At 49.0% G+C, this 23,174-nt stretch overlaps 1 protein-coding gene across 1 annotated transcript in view; it reads right to left on the bottom strand.

The window, feature by feature from the left end:
* Window positions 1-1,706: 1,706 nt before the first annotated feature.
* Window positions 1,707-23,174, bottom strand: part of Pafah2 (platelet activating factor acetylhydrolase 2) — a 31,386-nt gene continuing 9,918 nt past the window's right edge. Inside the window, exons 5-11 of the mRNA XM_052177689.1 lie at window positions 18,531-18,599; window positions 17,584-17,722; window positions 16,357-16,470; window positions 11,737-11,828; window positions 9,990-10,160; window positions 7,455-7,609; window positions 1,707-3,308 (exon numbers count right to left, since the gene is read on the bottom strand). Coding sequence (XP_052033649.1) covers window positions 3,214-3,308; window positions 7,455-7,609; window positions 9,990-10,160; window positions 11,737-11,828; window positions 16,357-16,470; window positions 17,584-17,722; window positions 18,531-18,599 — 835 coding nt within the window. The 3' untranslated portion in view covers window positions 1,707-3,213. The remainder of the gene's footprint in view (window positions 3,309-7,454; window positions 7,610-9,989; window positions 10,161-11,736; window positions 11,829-16,356; window positions 16,471-17,583; window positions 17,723-18,530; window positions 18,600-23,174) is intronic.

The following is a 23,174-nucleotide window of genomic DNA, read 5'->3' as shown; positions in this document are numbered from 1 at the left end:
CTGTTACACATGCAGCTGGAGCCATGGGTCCCTCCGTGTGCTCTTTGGTCTGTGGTTTAGTCCCTGGGAGCTCTGGGGGGAGGTCTAGTTAGTTGAAAAAGTATATTTTATGTACAAATGGACATGTTATAATGAGGAAGCTGGTGCAATGACTCAGCAATTAAGAGCATGGACTGCTCTTGTAGAGGACCCAGGTTCAATTCCCAGCACTCACATGGTGGCTTTGCAACCTATTCGTAAATCCAGTTCTAGAGGACCGGATGCTCTCTTCTGGACTCTGTAGAATCTTGCATGTATGTGGGATTTCCAAACATGCAACACACACAAATAATAATAATGACAATGATAATAATAATAATGATAATAATAATAATAATAAATCACAGAGAAAATCTGTTTCAAAAGAAATTAAAAACAAAAGAAAATATCACGATATAACCTATTATCATGTATAATTGCTAATAACATCTAAAAAACTAATCAAAAACCCAGGGCCTGCAACAGACTGGTTTGTTCTCTCCACTAGACAGACAACTTTGTCAGGCTGGGGTTTTTGACATAAAGACCATGTTTCAGACAGATCTGGCAGCAGAATGTAGTGACTGAGAGGCTAGTCCAGGGTCCTGTCACCAAGAGCCCAGGTCCTCTGTGAGAGCAGTAGGTTTTCTTAACCCCAGCTCCATCTTTCCTGCTGACCATCTGATGTTTTAGAACCTATGTCTGTGTTTGGATGACTGGGTGTGAAATTAAAACCCAAATCAATCCATTAGCGTGAACTACTGGGGGGGGGCGGTCAGAGGCCTGGAGGATTACAGCTGCACTATGAATTTTGATTTCTGATATGAGAACCGAGAAATCAGAGCACAGTCAATGGGCGGGTGTCTCTCTTCTCTTAGCTTGGCTCTGGCGGAGGACACAGTGGCTGAGGTAAGGGAAGTCTTCATGTGAGGAGAGATTAGAATGAGACAGGACCTTTGGCTTTTCTTTGTCGGTGCTGTGGCTGGAACCCAGGGCCTCCCGGACTCTGGCAGGCCCTCCACCACAATGAAAATTTAATCCAAGACTTCCCTGGCTATTTAGTGAAAGGGAAATGGCACCAGGCCTAGCATCTCTGAAAGGATAAAGGGAACAACAGGTGGCAGCTACTGTTTTCTGAGCCCGCGGTAGCCACCAGGAACTTATCAAGTGGAACTAGAATGATCTCAATAACTATAGGAGGTAATAATAATAATAATAATAGTAATAATAATAATAGTAATAATAATATAATTCCTGCCAGGAAGTGGTGGTACATGTCTTTAAGTCCTGTGCTTGGGAGACAAAGGCAGGTGTCTCCCTGCTTGGGAGACAAAGGCAAAATTTTGGGGCCAGCCTGACTTATTGTTCCTGTGACTTATTGAATACTTCTGTTAGAAAGAGGATCTCCCTGGTCTGGTGCTCCCGGACACGAGGGCCGCTAGCAGAATGGGCTGAGTGGAGAGGGGACCTGTCTCCCTCACAGCTTCTCACCTGTATTATTTTTGGGATCTCGGGTAAAAGTGAGGTCACAAGTGCTTCCAGGGCCAGCCCATGATAGTATCTTCTTAGGGTAGCCTGTGGTGACCCCGCTCCCCATGTGGGGGACTAGAGGACCCTATTTTAGACCAGTATGTGCTCTCTTGGAAAGAAATTCCACAGGTTATAGAAATGGAAAGCCAGCCAGTGACTTCAGAGTAGATGGCTTTTATTCATACAGTGATTATGTTTCGACAAATCTTGAAGGGTAGAGATCACAGGGGTCATTCTGACTAGGAAACATTTAATATTCAAACAATTAGAAAGCACATGTGTGGGACTTCAGAAATGCACATTTAATCACCCAGGCTACCTTGCCATTAGGCCAACATGAACCCCAATATTCAACGAAACAGGATGAAACAGACTGGATCAGTTTCTTGACTTAAATTGGGGGAAGGCCTCAAAAAAAACCAAAAACAGAAATAAAACAAAACTGACAACTGAAGCACCCTGGTTTGAGTAGGAGGCAAGGCAAGCTGACGTCAGACCTCTCCAGGGACATTCCCGGAGCTGAGCTGGCCAGCCCGGCATCCTCTGTGGCCCGGTCAGCTCCGCTGATCGCTCCCAGCCCATCTCAACCTACTCAGGATGTGTCCTGACAAGATATACTTGTGAAACCTCAAAGATGCTGAGCTTCTGAGGGGCTCCTTGGTGGCAATGTTCCGAGGACAACACTGTTTGGCCTACACGGGCCCCTGAGCTTAGCAGTACAAAGTGTCCATTACTCTAGTTATATGGTGGGAAGACTCTGGAGAGAGGGAGGGCAGGTGGAGAGCACCAGCCAGGGCTGGAAGCCCTAAGGTTTCCAAAGTCTGGCTTTTGGCTTCATGAGGCAACAGGTGCCCAAGATGAGAGAGTGGGCTCCCCAATCAAGCTGTCATATCCAGGCTCCATGGGGCTTCGCCTGGGACAGGGGACTCAGGCAGTCCCACCCCATGACTTACTCTCTTGGTTCACCCTAAGAAAGTTAGCTCGCCAAGAGTAGGGGATGTGGTCAGTTAGTACAGTGGTCTGCCTAACCTTTACAGGCAAACCACCGTAAAGTCAGTCCAAAGTAGGTCCCACAGATCCAGTGGGTTTTCCTTGAGATGTGTGCCTGGACAGCAAAAAGACTGGTTATGGGGTGATGGCGGCACAGAGGGAATGGCGCCTGTTGGTATGGATTCCACATGGTGACCTGCATGGTCAGAACAGTAGGAATGGCCCAAGCCAAGAGAGGACTCGGCTGAGCAGGTAGACACTGTTCTTAAGGCAAACAGAACCCGGGACAGAGGTGGGGACTACTGTTATTGAGAACAGGTCCTCTGCACATAAGGCTCAGTGGCTCACGTAGGTCTGATTCTTAGTGTGAATACAAGCCAGGTATAGTGGTGATGTCTGCCATTCAGAAAGAGAATCATCCTCAATACGTAGTTCGTTCAGAGCCAGTCTGGGTCGCGAGTCCTTGACTTCAAACTAAAATCAGCTTCCCAATCAGCCAGTGAATCATCCACAATCTGTTCTAAGACTCATTTAAGATCAACAGTCCCAAGGGCAAAGCATCCAGTTGCCCAATCAGCTCTCTGATTACACCTTCTCCATCTAGGAAAAAGGGTCCCGCCGATAGGTCGCAGGTGCCCTTGGGCAGCTCCTAAGTGGAAACTCTGCTCAGGCGACCTATAGACAGGACAGATAGTGCGGGGCGCCTTGGATGAGCGCCGGTCCGACGCCTTCCACGAAGCCGCTCCATTGATCATAGTCTTCTTTCAGGTCTGGATTGGCACAAACAGGAAGGAAGGTGAGGCAAACCACCATAAAGTCAGGGCCTGTGGTTCCTGTGAGCCAGTGGGGCATCCTGGAGAGAGGAGTCCCCGGGATATACAAGGGACAGGCTCCGGCAGCCTCCTGGGCAGCTGAGGAGGGAGATCCAGGGATTGGGATAGCTGGGTCCACCCAGGCAGGCGCCCAGAGGATGTGGAAGCGCTGGGGCAAGTGGGAAGCAGAGCTATTCAGGGAGGGGTGAGGGGTGAGGGGTGAGGGGTGAGGGGTGAGGGGTGAGGGGTGAGGGGTGAGGGGTGAGGGGTGAGGTGCTGGAGGCGTGCGTGCGTGCGTGCGTGAGTGTGTGTGCGTGTGTGTGTGTGTGTGCGCATGCATGCCTGCGTAGACATGCGCTCTTCCAGGAGAGCAGGTGAAGGACAGAGAGGTGGGTTGTCACCAGGAAGGAAGCAGGGATCTCGCTGGGACCCGGAAGCTGCGGAAGCTGCGCTGTGCTCGGGAAGCATTAGGCACAAGCTGAGAACTGCTACAGAGCCCGCTCTGGCCCATTTTAGTTCTGCATGTGACAAGGCACTATGAAGTCGCCTAAAAATCTTCCCTTTCAAAATATTTATTATTTGTTTGTTTGTTTGTTTGATGTACATTGGTGTTCTGCCTGCATGTGTCAGAACCCCTGGGACTGGAGTTACAGGCAGTTGTGAGCTGCCACGTGGGTCCGAGGAATTGAAGACACCGCTGTATATCACCACGCCTTGGCACACCAATGACCAGACGTGGGCCATGGAGCTAGAGAGCCAGGCTACATGCCAGCATGGCATAATCCCGTAACCAGATAACCTTGATATAATAATGAGTGGTTACAGGAATCTTCTAAGCTGTGGTATATTCACCTTTAAAAACGAAACTAATAAAAGAACTACCAGAAAGGGCCGTCTTCAGAATCAGACAGGACAGATGATGCATCCACGCTACTGAGCGCGACAAGTCCTGGTGGCTTCAGTGCCCTTGGCATAAGCAACCAAATCATCAGCAGAATTCCCACAGTCATGGCTGCTGCCCTCCACCTGCTCCTCTGCTGGAAACTCCCCTTGGCTCTCTCTACAACCAAAGGGTCACTATTGTGGGCTCACCTGGCACCTCAACTTTTTTTTTTTGAGACAGTCTTACCATATAGCCCTGGCTGGCCTAGAACTCTCTATGTAGGCCTGACTAGCCTCAAATCACCAAGACCCGCCTACCTCTGCCTCCCAAGTGCTGGGATTAAAGGCCTGTGCCACCATTCCTAGGATCCCCTGTCATCCTTAATCTTGAGCTCCTATGTGCCCAGGGAATCAGGAAGTGTGGGCTGAGGAGCAGGGAGCAGGAACGACTTCGGGAGAAGGGCCCACCCCTTCCAGCCAGGAGAAAAGGCTCTGTGAGGCCCCTACAAATCTCTGAATTTGGGTCAGAATAGCTCTTTGGTCATGATTTGCAAGGTGGAATGAGGAGATATGAACAAAAAAACACAAATCTGGCTCAAAGCATCAATGCATTGTTAAAAGGACACGTGTATCTTAAACACAAGCACAGTCCAAACCAACCGAGTTGCACACGTTGTGGGAGATGGGAATGTAGCAGGTTATCCAGGGGAAGAGCCTTGTCCAGAGCACGGAGAGGGGAGTCCTGCTGGACCACGGGCTGCCCAGACCATGTCTAGTGTCCCGTGTTCCAGCCAGGGCACCTCTCTTTAAAAGAGGCCCTGACATAGCCGGGGGGGGGGGGGGGGGGGGTAGTGGTGGCGCATGCCTGTAATCCCAGCACTCTGGGAGGCAGAGGCAGGAGGATTTCTGAGTTCGAGGCCAGCCTGGTCTACAGAGTAAGTTCCAGGACAGCCAGGACTACACAGAGAAACCCTGTCTCGAAAAAAAAAACAAATCCAAAAAACCAAAAAAAAAAAAAAAAAAAAAAAGACAATCCCTGACAAATTACACCCAAAGGAGACACTAATAAACTACATGGGGAACTGAAGGACCCGCAAGTCCCAGGGACATCAGCTTAATAAACAGAGGACATTAGAGGCGACCACAGATACCTAACAAGCTGCCATGTGCGATCTGAGATTTCTCTGGTCAGCTTGAGTGACAACCAGAGCAACTGTGCTGTGTGCATGCACGTGTGCGCATGTGATGTGTGTGCCTGTGTGTGCATGTGACATGTGTGTATGTATGTGTTTATGTTTATGTGTATGTACTGTATGCCCTTTTGTGTACATATGAGTGTGTACTCGTGTATATGTGGTATGTGCATGCATGTGTACTTGTGTGTGTGTGTGTGTATGCATTTATGTGCATGACCCTTTGCATGAGTGTGTGTGTTCAGGGGAGGGGAGGTATCTGATCTTGCTGTCAAATTAGAGTTCAAACCTCAGCAGTCGGACAAGCCTGGCTGCCTCCTGATGAAAGTGGCGTGTGAGGGGCCACCCTCATGAGGTCAGGCACTTCTCCTTCCTGCTGACTTCACTGAAAGGGTCATGTGACCACGAGAGCTCCAGGCTGGGGCCGAACCATGACCAGCAATGTGTTTTGGTAGGCAAAGATAGGCTGACCCAAGTATCTCTCTTGGGAGTCTGATGTCAAGAAATAATCATATGGTGGTGGTGGCACACACCTTGAATCCCGGCACTGGGGAGGCAAAGACAAGGAGATCTCTATGAGTTCAAGACCAGCCTGGTCTACAGAGCTAGTTCCAAGACAGCCAGGGCTACACAGAGAAACTCTTTCGTCTTGGAAAAGAAAAAAGAAAAAAGCAAGAATCATAATAAACATATAGTAAACAGTTACCACAGCCAAGGCCTGCCCCCCAAATACACCTGTGAGGAGAGGGTTCTGAAGAGGAAGACGTGAACCCTCAAGGAGAGAGACCCAGTCATCGGTGGCATAAACTAAGCCTAGATCTGAGGAAGTAGAGACTGAAACAGATGCTTCAGGGGTAGAATAAAAGATCAAAGAAAGAAAGAAAGAAGCCGGGTGTGGTGGTATACGCCTGTAACCCCAGCACTCTGGGAGGCAGAGGCAGGCAGATTTCTGAGTTCAAAGCCAGCCTGGTCTACAGAGTGAGTTCCAGGACAGCCAGGGCTACACAGAGAAACCCTGTCTCGAAAAACCAAAAACCAAAAAGAAAGAGAGAGAGAGGGAGGGAGGGAGGGAGGGAGGGAGGGAGGAAGGAAGGAAGGGAGGAAGGAAGGAAGGAAGGAAGGAAGGAAGGAACTGAGGAAACAGGAAGCCACAGGAGGAAGCACAGAGAAAAACCCAACCCATCCTGCAACTGACCCCGGCCCCTGAACAGTGCAGTCCACTGGGCTGGGACCCCTCACAAACAGACGTTCACTTTTATTTTTTCTTGAGGTAAACTAAAATTGTCATCTTCGTGGCCAAAAAAGTTTAATTAGACCATCAACTCCCTTTTGCAGTATTTGTGTGTGTGCACATGTGTGCACATGTGCGCACACACCACAGAGGGTGTTGGGGTCTGGGGACAGCTCTGTGGCCGAGTTCTCACCTGGGCCTGTATGTGGGTTCTAGGGATTGAACTTGGGTCATCAGTCTTGTGCCACAAGCACCGTGTCCCCCACGGGGCCATCTTGCCCTAGACAATCACTTCTAGCATCCAAAGTCCCACTGGGGGAGCTGATTGTCATGTCCATCGGAAAAGACACCTTCTCTGGGTAGAGGTGACACCAGAGACCTCAAAGGACTTGCATATAGCTGGTCTGTGACTTACGATATCGGTCACAATCTTTCCATACTCGGTTTCTTTTAAAAACTCCCATACATTTTGGCCAATTACTTCCACAAACACCCCACAATGCACAAAGTGGTAGGTTTGGGGACCGAGGTGGTGGAGTAAAGAAAAGATAGGGTATTCTCACAGCGAGGGAGCCAGGGCTCAGAACAGTTAAACAATCAGGCCAAGACCATTCACCTAGCAAGTCAGGGCCTAGAGGGGCAAACCTTCAGGAAACGATTTGTCTGTGAGGCTGTGCTGACCACTCTTGCAGTCAGCCTTCCATTTACCATGAATCCCCTTGGTCCTGGTTATGTCAGGACAGAACAGAACACTGCAGAGACCCACATGTGCTCCATAAGCCCCACTTGTCTCCTTACCCAGGTGCTTCTGCAGGAAGGCCAACATGGCCCGCACCATGACCTCCTGACCTTCATAAGGGTCCAAGGTCCCACGAGTATTACTGGAGAAGAATTTAGCAAGCAGGTTGCCCGTCACAAAGGCGAAGTCAGTTTGACTTCGATGAACAGCTCCTCTAAAGAGAAAGAGAAACCGCCCATAGGCGGGTGGAGGTTAAATGCAGGCGCCAAGCACCTACTGTGTGCAAAGTGCTGACTATGTGTCAGCGTAACTGCCAGCGACCTTGCCCGGGAATTATTTGCCCCTGTGATAGAATCTGAGGAGGAGCCAAGAGACATCAAGCAAACAGCACTAGGGTTTGAACCAAGGTGGGCCTGACTGCGAAACTGCGAAGCTGGCTCCATGCCTAGCTCGCCAGGCCTGACAATTCAGGGGAGGAGGGCGAACTCATTAGAGGGGACCTGAGAGAGGGAGGGGAGTTTCCCAACACCTACTGTTCCATTCATGCCACAGCTTTTATCCAGAGACCTCCGAGGCCCTCGGAACCTTTAACCCCACTGCCAGAATTGCCCTGGGGTCAACAGGCAGGAAACACAATGATCATGGTGGGGAGAGCATGGAAAATGGATTTTGAATTAAGTCCTGAAAAGGCATCACTCATTCATTCATTCATTCATTCATTCATTCATCTGTTCATTCGTGGTAGTGAAGACTGACCCAGGGCCTTGCACATGCTAGGCAGAGATCCTGCCATTACATTACATTCTCTGCCCTCTAAACACATATAATTCACACGTGAAATCCTTGCTGGATTCCCATTGAGCTAAATTACTCGTAACTCAAATAAATGTGGTATGGAAAAATACAAAGGCTAAAGCACCCATCTGGTGTGTAGAAAAACAGATTTTTAAGAATTAGATCTATTCATTTACTGTTCTCAGGGACAGAACTCTGCATCCAGGCTTCATGGTAGGTGCCTTAACCTGCTGGGCCATTCTGCCAGCCCCAAACTGATTTTCAAAATGTATTATTTAAAGCACATGAAAAATGTGTGTAGAATAATAAATATATTGGCTTCTTGAGTATTCGGAACTAGATTTAAAAAATAATATAGTGGGCCTGGCTCAGCACTTAAAATCCCTTGTTTTTGCAGAGGACATAGGTTCTAGTCCCAGCACCCACATAGTGAGTGCTTCACAAGTCTCCAGGTTTAAGAATTCCCATACTCGGGAGGCAGAGGTAGGCAGATCTCTGTGAGTTAAAGGCCAGTTTGGTCTACAAAGTGAGTTCCAGGACAGTCAGGACTGTTACCCAGAGACATACCATCTTGAAAATCAATCAATCAAACAAACAAAAAAGAATCCAACACCGTTCCTGGCCTCCATGGACAGCAGACATATACATTCAGGAAAACCTCGTATGCATAAAATAACAAAATTAATACATCTAGAAAATTTGTGGGGAGGTTGAGACAGAGTCTCACCATGTAGCTCTGGCTTGTCCTGAAACTCACTATGTAGAGCAGGCTGGCCTTGAACTCATGGAGGTCCACCTGCATCTGCCTCCTGAGTGCTGGAATTAAAGGCGTATCCATAGAATACATTGGCTGTAGTTAGGTCCCCGTTGTGTGCCCTGCCCCTTCTCTACAGATTACAAGTAACTGGATCTGACTGGCCCTGTAGTCCTGTCCCTCCAACGCTATGAATCACGATGAAAGAGGAGGGGCTGGACCAGGGTGGCCAAGGGAGGAAGCCACTGAAGCCACTGCTTGCAGCACTGGCACTTGGGGGCTTGGCATGACCTAGCTGATTCCCAGGGTGCATGGCGAGCACTAGGCACTGGTGCATGTGTGCTTGCGTGGGACAGGCGCAGGACTGGGAGGTTTCAGGCCTGCCTGAATTCCACACGCCTCCAACATGGCCCACAGCTCAAGATTCAAAAGCCTGTTGATCCGGGGAAAATGGCTCCTAAAGAAAGCCGTGACCAGGTAAAGAGAATGTGCCTGACTTAGCCAGCATCGAAGAGGTTTATTTGGTTCGGATCTCATGTTGACGCCCAGGTTGGCCTTGAACTATCCATCCCCCTGCCTCAACTGCCTATGTGCTGGGATTACAAACATTCATCACTGGACTCAGCTTGCACAAATGACTTTTATGACCTCTGTGAACTAAATATCCATGGAAATTCTACTCATCCCCTCAAACTGTCAAACCTTACTATATCCACAGTCTTCCAAACCCAGTAAAACTCCCATAGGAGGCTAGAGATGTCTGGACTCTGCCCGGGCTCAACGCACTGGTGCATTTTCCAGAAAGTACTGAGTAAGTCCTATCATGCATCCACACAGATTGTTGAAGAAATCTCTCTGGGAGGAACCAGGCAGAGACAAGAGACATATGAAACGCTACAGGAATTACAATGTGGGAATTTGGCGATATCCAGATGTTCTGTGGATATATGAAACGTTCTGGATAACTTAGAAGAAATGGAGGGAGTCTGACCTGACTGACAAAAATGAACAGGACACTGGGGTAGTGCCTTTGGAGGATACTTACAGGACAGTCACAATCCTGGACTGCTCGTGCTGGGCACATATCTTCTTCATCAAGTTGACGCTCTCTACCGTCTGGAATTTCTCGGCGTTGATAAAGAACACAGGGCCCCTGGCTTTGGGGTAAAAGTCCCGTTCCAGAGGGAACATCCAAGCATCCAGGGCTATAGCACACCTGGGATCAGGCAAACATTGAGGAGCTGTCACTAAGAAACCCAGGCAAGACCAGTTACAGTGGAGGGGGTTCGAATGGGACTCTTCTCACCAATGGGCTGGTGATTCGGCAAGCCAGGAGTTGGGTGCTGGGACCTACACCTTTCTATTATGACATTACATAGGAGCTCCTTTTACCTGTCCCTAAAGAGCCTTCTAGAATATATACTCCCTCTCAGCAAAGGTCATATTCCCTCCTCTGGATCTACCCTCGGGTGACTAGTTCTGCAGAATGTCACCTCATCCATTTAATCACTCATTCGCTCACTAGTGAGTGACCACTGTGGGCTGAGCCCCCCTGATGCAGAGATCAGTGAGAAGGGTCACGCCTCCCGGGACAGCAGGGCGAGGCGGGGGTGGGGTGGAGGGAGACGCAGAGACTTTAGGAGCATCAAATCCCTCATACACAAGATGCCCTGAGCCGTGGTGGCAGGGAACCCTGCAAACTTCCTTGGTACCAAGGGCGAGCCTGTGGCACTGTGACTCAGAGGCACACGCACTCTGTCTTCTCCATTTCAGCAGGGACGGTCACCTTCCACTGCAAGGACAGGTGCACCTGCCCGTAAGGCCTCGCTTCCTGTTCTCTCGCTCTTACACTGACGTGTGGCCTTACAACTCAAACGCATATGACCCTGTCCACCATCCCCGCCCTCCACCTCCACATCCTCTCTTAGCTCTGCTGACTCAGCCCGTACCCAGCCAGCGCTTAGGTGGACCCGCTACATCACACGGTAGCCAGGATGCTTCGAAAATGTGATTCATCTTTCTCGGCCTAAAATTCTTTAATGATGTTCTTTATTTCATTTCATTTTAAAAAATAGTTTACTTTTATGTGAGAACACTGTCGCTGTCTTCAGACATACCACAAGAGGGCATCAGACCCCACTACAGATGGTTGTGAGCCACCATGTGGTTGCTGGGAACTGAACTCAGGACCTCTGGAAGTGCAGTCAGTGCTCTTAACTACTGAGCCATCTCTTCAGCCCCTTTATTTTATTTTTTAAGATAGGATCTTTTGCCAGGCAGTGGTGGCGCACCCCTTTGATTCCAGCACTTGGGAGGCAGAGGCAGGTAAATTTCTGAGTTTGAAGCCAGCCTGATCTACAGAGTAAGTTTCAGGACAGCCAGGGCTACACAGAGAAACCCTGTCTCGAAAAAACAAACAAAAACAAAAACAACAAGCCAAAAACCAAAACAACAGGGTCTTGTTTAGGTTTGCCTTGAACTCTGTGATCCTCCTGCCTCAGCCTCCAGAGTGCATGGATATGGGTGTATACATCATATCCCTTGGCCTGTTTATTTTCTGCATTGCGTTGAGGTGCTGTGTAAGGATTTTTAGCTTCTTTGCTAGCTGCCCTCCTCCCCCAGAACCTAATCTCTCAAGTCAGATCACTTTTGCTCATCACCACTGAATGCCCAGCCCATCAAACAGAGCCCAGAACTCAACCCTTGTGTGACACATCCCTGCTGAATGAATGAATGAATGAATGAATGAATGGTGTGTGAAGCTTGACGGCCACAGCATCACCGGCACTCACCGAAACTGGACCTCCTGAGTCAAAGCGAGAACAGCCGTGGCTCCTCCAAAGGAGTGTCCCACCACGGCCGCGCGGCTCACGTCGATGCCACCCTGAGGAAAGCAGAGAACTTAGTTGAGTCAGACACTCACAGAGAGGCGACACTGGCTAGCTTGATTCTGAGGGAGAATGAGGGCAAGGTCGAGCCTGGGCTGGGCCACACAGTGAGGCGGTGACTGGGGGAAGGCTCCGTGGTTTAGAGCACTGGGCTGCTTTTCCACAGGACCTGGGTTCAATTCCCAGCACCCACGTGACAGCTCACAACTGTCTGCAACTCCAACTCCAGGCGATCTGACACCCTCACGCTGATGCACATAAAACAAACAAACAAACAAACAAAACAAATCAAGGAACTTCCGGGGTGCTAATCAGTGTCAGAGAGCAGGTCTGGCATTAAAAGGCTCTGGATTTGACACCCAGTAAGGCAAAGAGAAGAAAAGAGAAAAGACCTCCGTCCTGGAGAGCCAGCCTTCCATGTGAACGACCTTCCAAGGACTGCTTTTCATCTGGACACTTTCTGTTTCTGCCTTGTTTTGAGACAGAGTCACCACGCACCCCTTGCCGGCCTGGAACCCACTCTGTAGACCACACTGACCTCAAACTCATGGAAATCCTCCCTCTGCTTGAGTGCTGGGGTTAAAGGCTGTGATGCCACCGTGGCCATGGCTTTGTACCCTCCTTGACTTCATAACCCTCTGGCTCCCGAGACTCTCTGCGGCGGGGTGGGGGGTGGGGGAGTTGGGGGGGTTGGGGACACCTACCTCTATGAGTACCCAGATAGACAGACACCCAAGTTTCACCAGCTCATCTGAAAACAGCTGAGAAGCGGCCCCTCTCAGCCTCTAGACAGCGGTTTTCAACCTGTGGGTGGACTCTTAGGTAACCCTCTACCTCCCAAAATACTTGCATTATGATTCATCATAGTAGCAAAATTACAGTTATGAGGTAGCAATAAAATAATTTTATGGCTGGGTTCACCATGGCACGAGGAACTGGATTAAAGGGTCGAAGCGTTAGGAAGGTTGTGAGCCGATGCTCCTCAGCTCCCGCCTCACAAGCTGGTCCTCAAGGCTACCTCAGGGACACAGGAGAAGCACACGGAACTGCCGGTGCCCTCTATTTTGCCCTAGAGCGATGACTGCTTGTGCAGAAAGCCGCTCAGGTTCCACTTCCTCTGTGGATCTGTCCTAATTTTTATCTACAGCCCAGGGGAGAGTTTCTGCGCTCCGTCTGCTCTCTGAGTGTCTATTTCTGGTGGTTCCCAGAAGCCTTCAGGGCATGGTTTTATAAAAAGCCACCACCGAAGCCCGCTAAGGGGCTGGGGAGATCTCTCTGCAGGCTCTGCGCGCCAGCCTCTGTTCAGAAGCCCGGCTCTCCTCTGCTTCTAGCCCCGGGTGTGTGTCCGTTCTTCCCCTTGGCTGAGATGCTGCCAAGGCAGATGGACTCCTTAGCCTTTTAAACCTAAGTGACTATCTGTATGCCTCCAAACTCAGCTCCGTAGAAAAGCCTCCCACCCAAGGATTTCTTTCCACCAGCTGCTTCTTCCGCCCCTAACCAGCGACAGTTTCTCCAGCGCCCTAGTGGAGTTTGAGGCTGGACAGACAAGGAAACCTGGACCGCACGCATGCGCACTTATTGCTCTCCCGCACGTGCTCCCCCAGCCAGTGTCTCTGCACAGTGGTATTAGCACAGCGGCTGCTGCTCGTCCTGCCCAATGGCTACACTTGACATCACTCGGAAATAGACAGCTGGCTGCTCACCAAATCTGTCCCCGGACGCGCAGCTAGACCATTTCTCTGCAGTGCCAGGTGACCCTGGCTAACAGTCTGAGCAAAAGTCTAACTTTCAGAGCTGGAGAGATGGTTATATGGTAAAGAGCACTTTGCTGCTCAACAGAGGACTGGGGTTTGACTTCTAGCATCCAAACCAGGAAGCTCATAACCACCTGTAACTCTAGTTCCAGAGGATTCCACACCTCTGGCCTCTGCATACACATACCTGTACTCATGTGTACATGCATACATGCAGATGCACACATTAACACATAATTTAAAATTATGTGATATATGTGATATATATATATATATATATATATATATATATGATGAATATATAGTCCATTATCAAGGCTCTCAGGTAGCTTCCTGCCTGTGTCCTTCTGCCGGCCTAAGGTATGTAATATATTTGAGTTCAAGAGTCCGCAGGGTAGCGCCCTCAGATGAATGGAGTCTCGGGTGGTGTGGCTTTCTAGCTTGTGCCAAGCCCTAAGTACCCAGTTCTGAAAGGAGCCCGGACCCCAGGGACTGCCTCTTATAGCACAGGACCCTGTGGATGCTACACAAGAGAGAGACGTTTCTATTGATGAAGTCACTGAGACGGGTCTATGTGCCCCAGCAGTTAGCCTTCCCTGGGGCTCTCAGAGGAACATGTTGGCTTCTCCAACTGTTAGCTTTTAGGGGCAGTGATGCTCACACAGGGTACTGGAAACTGCTGCATAAGAAAGAAAGAAAGAAAGAAAGAAAGAAAGAAAGAAAGAAAGAAAGAAAGAAAGAAAGAAAGAAAGAAAGAAAGAAAGAAAGAGAGGGGGGAGGAAGGAAGGAAGGAAGGAAGGAAGGAAGGAAGGAAGGAAGAAAAGAAGGGAGGGAGGGAAGGAGGGAGGAAAAGCATCTATTTGTGCTGTCGATGGCTCTGACACTCCGCCTTCCTCAGGGTGGCGGGAGAAGGCTCTCTTCTTCACTACAGGGGGAAACTAACGGATGTTCAGATTCACTCAGCCTCACGGGTGAGGTTTACTTAGCTAGATGATTTCTTATTTCCTCTGAGATTCAGCAGGACAGTGGTTGCCGCTCCTGATCTCAGGCGGGTGGGTCTGTGCGTCAGCCCTGGGGAGCTACCTCTTCACTCAGTGAACAGTCACTGACGCCCACCAGAGTCCAGGTTCTAGGCCACACATGGATATATGTGCCTTCCTTTAAAACAGGTCTTGAGAGACAGAGAGACAGACAGACAGAGAGAGAGAGAGAGAGAGAGAGAGAGAGAGAGAGAGAGAGAGAAAGGTGTTGAGACATAAAAACCTTTCCCTGTCTTTTTTTTATTTTAATTTTAGGTTGTGGGCATGGGTGTTTTCCTGTATGCATGTCTGTATACTACTTTGTGCCTGAGCCCACAGAAGCCAGAGGAGGTACTGGATACCCTGGAGGTAGAGTTCCAGGTGGCTGTGAGCGGTTAGGTGGGTGCCAAAAAATCAAACCTGAGTCTTCCGGAAGGGCAGCCAGAACTCAGAACCACAAGCCATCTCTCCAGCTCCTCCATCACCACTTTCTTAACCAAATGCGGTTTTCAGGTACTGTGCCTGTCTGCATCTGGCATAGAGAGGCATTGACTCCATGGGTTTACTAGGGAGCCCTTACCACAGTAGGATTCATCCAGTAGAATATTACATGAAACATAAGCCGTAAGCAGTACACTGGTGTGCACACCCCAAATCCCAGTACTTCAGAGGGCCAGGAGGCGCTCAAGGCCAGCCTCAGCTACCCAGTAAGTTTGAAGCCAGCCTAGGATGCACAAGACCCTGTCTCAAAAAGACAAAACAAGGAAAAAAACATGGAAAAGATTAACTACCTAGGTGTGGTGGCTCACATCTGTAACTTTAGCACTCTTAGCACTCGGGAGATTAAGGCAGAACGTCTGCTGTGAGTTCAAGGTCAGTCTGAACTATGTAATGAGTTTTGAGCTAGCTTGTGCTATGAATCAAGATCCTGTCTCAAATAAACAAATTAACTAGCATGATAAAACTCTCTCTCTCTCTCTCTCTCTCTCTCTCTCTCTCTGTCTTCTCCCTCCCATGTGTGCGTGTGTACGTGTCTGTGTGTCTGTGTGTGTGTCTGTGTGTCTGATACTTAAAAAAGAAAAGGCTACTACATTTTGCTTTAACATTACAGGGCAAAGAAAAGAAAGATCAGAGGAGAAAAGGAGAAAAGGACAAAGATCAGGCATTGCAAGGCAGACTCTGCATCTCCCTGTCTCCAAGTCCCCAGCCAGGACAGTGTTGTGCCTTCTAGAAGGGTTCTTAGGACTCTTTCAGAAGCCTTCTTGGCTACTGGGCTGCAGGGAGTCACTTCTCCTTAACACCCTGACTTTGGGAAGGAACTTTCCTCTACCATGTGGCACAGTGGGGCCTCAGTTCTGGTGTTCCAGCTCCTTTGACAGGGAATGTGGCATAGCCTAGGCAGATGGACCCAAATACTCTCTCTCTCTGACACAGTGAGTGGTCTATATGGACCGTGTAAGCCACACAAGACCACAGACTAGAAGCTAAGAGACTCTTCTCTGTTTGATTCTGGGGGCTGTTCAGGCACAGGCCTTGATTTCTAGCAACCATGTTTCTTGCCTGGAATCTTGTGAGGATGGAGGTCACATATGCACAAGGACACTGTACAAAAGGTAAGATGCAGAACTGATGGCCCAAGACCGCGGATCTCACTGTGCAGGCCTGAGGTCAGCCTGTGCTCCCGGCAGCCGTGTGAGTCAGTGAGGCTGTGAGGACCATGTACCTCTGGGTCACCTCAACCATTGTATTACCTTCAAAGTCGTCAGATCCAGTCCACCTGGGAAGACGTTGACAACGGTCTTCCCAGCGGAGGCGTCCTGAAGGATTCGCAGCACGCGCACACACTCTTCTGCCCGCTGGTGCACCTGCAACGGAGATGGTCTGCAGTAGCACCCCACAACCACACAGTGAGGACTTCAGCACCCCCCACCCCCAGCCATGCAATGGGAGAAGAGACTGCCCACCGTGTCTCAGCAAACAGGGCAGGCCTCTCGCAGATCACACGGGTTCTCGGGACAGCATGGAGAGTGGACCTAAGAATTCAGATTCAACTTGCCTACCCACCAGGCCCCGAGGATGGCCAGATGACAGGATGTACATGAGAGAATTTTCCACCAGAAGGAGTGGACAGTGTTCTTGTTCTCGGGCTGGTTTGGTTCAACTTGTCCATTTATACCACAGGCCGGTGCCTTTGTCTGCCTCCCCTCCTCCCAGAGTCCTCCACCCTGCCCCCCCCCTAACAATCTGACAATGGATTTCTAGGTGGCGATTTTCATTTTGCCTCTCCTCCCCAGGCTAGGAATCCTTTAGTAGGAGTTTTCAAAATGAACTTCGCTCCGGGAGGGAGGACTCAGAAACAACACAGGAGCCTTGTTCTGGGCTCATGAGCCAAACATCTGCAAAGTCACAGCTGGCTGGAGCTCAGGAAGTAAGCCAACCTGCAGCCGGGAGGGAGTCCTGGCAGAGACAGGGATGAGCAAATCCCAGGCACCGCAAGGCTGCGAGCTCCAGGGTCTCCCTCTCCCTACCTCCTACCCGCATGAGCCAATCAGCACCCTTGCCACCTAAGCAGGCTTAAGCTGGATTTCTCCAGCAAATGCAAGCATCTTACAATTCAGAGGATTTATTTATTCCCTCAGATACGGAGAGCTCAGACCTACTATGCTGAGTCTTTTGAGAGAGAAGTCTTGCTAGTTCATGCTAATGATCTGGTCCTCCTGGGGACGCTATTGGAAGATGGAGTCTTTAGAGGGTGGGACCCAGTGAGAGGTCTTTAAGTCACTGAAGAGCTGTCTGGAAAAGGGATTATGGGATGCTAACACCACCACCACCCCCAAACCCCACTCCCACTTCCCATCATCTGGGACCCTTACCAGAGGCCCAAAGCATAGGTCCGCCTGACCTGGGGTTGCAATCCCAGAACTAAGAGCTGAAATCTCTGCTTGGCAGGATGTGACTGTGCCACGGCACAAGCCTACCTGGGGATTCCTGACATGGAATTCCTTCTCCCCTTCCTTGATTCGACGGAAGGGAATCCACTCCTCTTCCAGAGATTCAGCGGGCGAGCTCTCTTGTGAGGTCTGCTTGCGGAAGTAGGTGGCAGAGGCCGACTGGTCCCTGAGACACGCGTGTCATCGGGGAGAAAGAAAGACAATGGTGAGGGTCCTTCTCCCCTGCACCCAGGTCTCCCTTACAACAATGACACACGGGCTCTCCACCTGGCTGGCAAGAGAGACCATCAGGGCACACGCAGGAGAGATGATCAGGGCACACACAGGAGAGATGATCGGGGCACACACGGGAGAGACGATCGGGGCACACACGGGAGAGACGATCGGGGCACACACAGGAGTGATGATCGGGGCACACACAGGAGAGACAATCGGGGCACACACAGGAGAGACAATCGGGGCACACACAGGAGAGCAGAATAAACACAGGTCAGGGACAGGCCTGCGTTTGAGCCCAGAGTCAGCTGTGTCCCTTTCAGGCAGCTAATGGACACCTTTGGGCTTTGTTGTTCTACCCCTTTAAATGGTTATAATGGTTTTGAGGGGGCTGGAGAGATGGCTCAGCGGTTAAGAGCACTGACTGCTCTTCTGAAGGTCCTGAGTTCAATTCCCAGCAACCACATGATGGCTCACAACCCTCTGTAATGGGATCTGATGCCCTCTTCTGGTGTGTCTGAAGACAGCTACAGTGTACTCATATACATTAAATAAATAAACCTTTAGAAGAGGAGGAGGAGGAGGAAAAGAAGAAAATAAGAAGGAAGAGGAGAGGAAGAAGAAGAAGAAGAAGAAGAAGAAGAAGAAGAAGAAGAAGAAGAAGAAGAAGAAGAAGAAGAAGAAGAAGATTGATAGGCAACTAGCCTATACCTAGCTCATCACAGCATCCAATTGCAACTCTGGGTTCTGCCCCTCACCTGTGCTCTACAGCAGCAACCACAAAGCCACGGGAGGCCAGCTCCATGCAGAAGGCCGAGTACAACGCCCTGGAGAGTCATGAGGAGCATAGGTCAAAAGCATGGCCCAGTGTTACCCACGCTCCAGTAGTGGCCACCTCAGAACACTAGCTAGGTAGGTGTCATGGGTGGCCCTCCCCAAGTACCTTCCCCAGATAGTGCAGATAGGTCCCTGGTGTCCTCCACAGTGTGTTTGCAAGACAGTCTTCAAACTGATGAGCCTCTCCACCCCACTGAACCAGCCCACCCCAACCCCAGACAATCTGACTGCTCTAGTGGAAGTGTGTGTGTGTGTGTGTGTGTGTGTGTGTGTGTGTGTGTGTGTGTGTAATGGCCAGATTTTATATATGGGCTTTGCCAATCAAACTCAAGTCAGTCTTATGCTTGCACAGCAAGCACTTGACCCACTGCGCAGGGTCTCAGTACATAACCCCGGTTGGCCTGGAACTCTCTATGACTGCAGTCCAGGCTGGCCTTGGAATATTATGCTCAGCATAATATTTTTTAAAGCCACACAGGGGCTAGCAAGATGACTCATCTGTCAAGGCGTTTGCCTCACTAGCCTCGCAACCTGAATCTGATCCCCAGAGCACACGTAATGGGTGGAAGGAGAAAATTTACTTTGCAAAGTTATTTTCTGCCTTCCACAAATTAAGTCCACAAGTATCACATATGATAATAATACATTTTAAATACACACACAAATACCAATCAAAGTAATTAGACGTTTTCAAGTAGTCATGTTTTTAAAAAAAGTTAAAAAGGGACGTTGAGGCAGCTGGAAAGCTGGCTCAGCAGTTAAGAGCACGAGCTGCTCGTTTGGAGGCCCAGGCTGGACTCTCAGCACCCACATGGTGGCTTACAACCACCTGTAAACTGCAGTCACAGGGGATCCAGTGCCCTCTTCTGGCCTCTACAGGGATTGCATGCATGTGATATACAGACATACATGTAAGAAAACCACCTACACACACACACACACACACACACACGCACACACACAGACAGGAGCTGTAGCTCAATGGTAGAACACCTGCCTATGGCATGCACAAAGTGATAGGTTCAAGGCCCACTGGGCCAAAAACAAAGGGTTTTTTTAAGCCAGTTGTGGTAGCATGGAATTATAATCCCAGAACTTGGAAGACAGAAGCAGGAATATCAGGAGTTCCAAGTTATCCTTAGTTACATGGTAAGTATAAAGCTAGCTTGGGATACATGAGTTCCTGTCCAAAAAAAAAAAAAAAAAAAAAAAAAAAAAAAAGGAAGGCAGGAAGGCAGCCAGGTCGGGAATGCTAGCGCACACATGTTATCCTAGCACTTGGTACATGAAAGTGGAATCAGGAGTTCAGGGCTAGCCTTGTCTATGCATCAAGATCTTATCTCAAAACAAATAAGAAGAAACACAGAGCAGAAGAGATAGCTGTTAAAAGCACTTGCTGCTCCAACTGCCCATAACTCCAGTTCCAACTGGTCTGATGCCCTCTTCTGGCCACAATGGGTATCTGCACACATGTGCACATACACGCATACACATACACATAACTAAAAAAACTATTTTTAATCTTTTCTTTAAAAATAAGAAAAAGCATACTAACATTATTGAAATTACTAATATAAGCTATAATAGCCTATTAGAGTTACTATGCCTTATTTAACCTATTGTAACCTATATAACCCAAAGTAATTTTAAAATATAATTAAAATTGTCATTACTGAAACGCCATTGTACTCTTTTACTCCTGGGCAGCCTTTGGACTCTCTGGTGTATATTTCACACCTGAAGCATGGCTCGACATTGACCAACCATATCCTAAGGCTTTTAAGAGTCACATAGAGCAGACAGTTTAGAACGGAGCAAATAGCTCTAATAACTGAGATGCAGATGGCTGTATTACATAGAGCTATCCGGGGATTCCCTTTAAAGAGTAGAGTGTTCTCTTTATACTGCCAGAGATGCAGACATACGGCTGAACAAAAGCAGCCATCCTAGGTTAGGAGGTAACTTTACGGTCTGATTATTCCCTGTTATATTCATATAACTACAACAGCAACCCTAATAGTCTATCCCTGACTCCCACTCCCCTTTCTTTTGTTTTGATGCAGAGTTTTATGTAGCTAAGGCTAGCCTAAACTCACTACTTGGCACTAGATGACCATGAACTTTTGATCCTCCTCCTCCTCTTTCTCTTCCTCCTCCTTTTCCTCTTCCTCTTCCTCCTCCCCCTGCTCCTCCTCCTCCTCCTTCTCAGTGCTGGGGCCAAGGCAGGTGTCACCACCCCCAGCCCTTCTAGCTTGCTTTAACTGAGAGAGAAATAAAGTCGTTTGGGTTGGTGGTTGGTGGTGTTTTCTTCTTTTGTAGTCCAGACCACATTTACACTCAGGATTCCCTTGTCTCAGCCCCTCAAGCCTGTGAGTACAGGCATGCACCCAAACCCTAGGCAAGAAAGGAATCTGATCGTGTCCTACAAACCAATGTTCGGGGCTTTCTGTTAAATACACCTTTCTAACTTATACAGGAAAGGCAGTTTCTAAAAACTCCTTCCCATGTCTTCCGTGTTTCTAGAGAGGCAGTGAGCAGGACGAATGGCTCCGGATCCTTCCCCTTCCTGGTGTGCACTGTGTAAAGTAGGCATGTTGCTGCCTACTGCGCAGGGCCCAGGAGCTCCTATCTGCCTACTTCAGAGGGCTGTGTGGGGAGCACAGGGAACTATGGTGCTCTGGAAGCCTGTTAGGCAGTGTTTACATACACACGCTCCTCCCTGGGTTGGGCAGACAAATGTCTGTGAACCGGGGAAGGATGTCAAGGTGAAATCAACCAGACAAGCTAAAGAAGAAACTGACCTTTGACCACCACTCCCCTCTTCCCCTTTCTCTTGGAATTTCACTCCTAGTTAACGAAGGCTGTTTCTCCTGGCTCCCTTTGGTCTACTGAGGAAAGGCACGCCAGTGGTGATTCCTAGTCAAAAGGGCCACCTCCACATTCCATCTCCATGGCCCTCTCCAGCATAGCTACAGGGGGTGGGGGGCGAGGGAGTGCTTCCTAGCTTCATTCTGCTAAGGTAGCTAACACCTGTGCACACATACACACATGCTCACAGGCACTGTTGCGCACACACACAGGAACTCTTCTACTCAAGGCAGGCTCTTGGTTTACTACAAAAGAGACCAGCAGAGAAATCACTCGACTCGCCAGCCTTGTCTTCATACCTAGTCTCCACTTCTGGCCATCCACTAGTTATGCCTGCCTGGATGCCGGCTCCTCATGTGAGCGACTCCCGGATGTGTGCGTGCCTGGATTTCCCACTTTCTCTTTGTTCCAGGGGCCGACATCCAGTGGGTACTTACAGAAGTTGGCTGAATGAACAAAAATCCAGCGAAACAGCCCTGTGCTCTTTCGGGGATGGGTATGTACTGGGAAACTATGACTTGTAGACACTGTCCTAGGCACTGGGGCAGAGAAGACTAGAGTGGCATCTGTCTTCACAAGGTTACAGTCGAGCAGGGAAGAGAGGCACTGGAACATAATCGTGCGTGTGAGTAACACACAGATAGAGTACTGCTCCTGCAGAGGACCCACATGCAGTTCCAGTAACCATGTTGGGAGGCTCACAACCACCTGAAACTCCAGCTCCAGGGGACCTGATGTTCTTCATCCTTCTTCAGACACCTATGATCATGTACACACATGCACGCAAAAACACACACACATACATATATATATATATACCACACACATATACATACATACATACATACACCCATACAAACATACAAACATGTATACACATATACACACATACAAACATGCATATATACATATGCATACACACAATACACAACATACCACATACAGATACATACATATATACATACACACATATATCACACATGCACACACATACAAACATACACATATGTACATACATACACGATGCACACCACATGCATACTAATGCACACATACATATACAATTAAAACTAGAACAAATCATCTTTAAAACACACTGTGATTATGTTAAATACTGGGAAGAAGCACAAATAGTCCTTGAAAACTCAGCCTCATAGAAGGGTCAGGACAGGTATCCATCAGCAACGGATGCACAAACCTGTACTCTCGATCACTGAAAGCTTAAAAAGCAGAATTAAGTTTTAAAGCGCTATTAAAATGTGGTATCACCACACAACACACACTGCCCCAAACTCATGACCGACGTCATTCTGCCACACTGCCAGCTTTAGAAGCGATCTCCTTGGCTATAGTGTAGACAAAAGTTGGAGGGCTGGCAGCTTCTGAGCTGTGTGGCACTCTGGGATATAAACCAGACATAGATATTCACGGGTGAACAGAGAGAGAACTAACAAACTTAAGTAAGCGTGCGTACCCACTGTCACAAGCTAAATATCACCCCATGGTGTCAGGTCGGAGCTGGAGTTATAGACAGCTGTGACATACAGAGAAAGTCCTGGGAGCCATCCTGTCCAGATACTGAATTATGAAGTTGAGGCCAGTTGTAAAAGATTATCAAACATACGACCACCACATCTCTCCACGGAATGAGGAGAGACGGGCAGGCCGTGCATCTCATAGGCACTGATCCAACTGAA

The sequence above is a fragment of the Apodemus sylvaticus genome, chromosome 3 (genome assembly GCF_947179515.1).
Source record: "Apodemus sylvaticus chromosome 3, mApoSyl1.1, whole genome shotgun sequence".
NCBI classification, from domain to species: domain Eukaryota; kingdom Metazoa; phylum Chordata; class Mammalia; order Rodentia; family Muridae; genus Apodemus; species Apodemus sylvaticus.
Note: the sequence above shows the minus strand (reverse complement) of the source record. Positions and strands in the feature narration are given on the sequence as shown.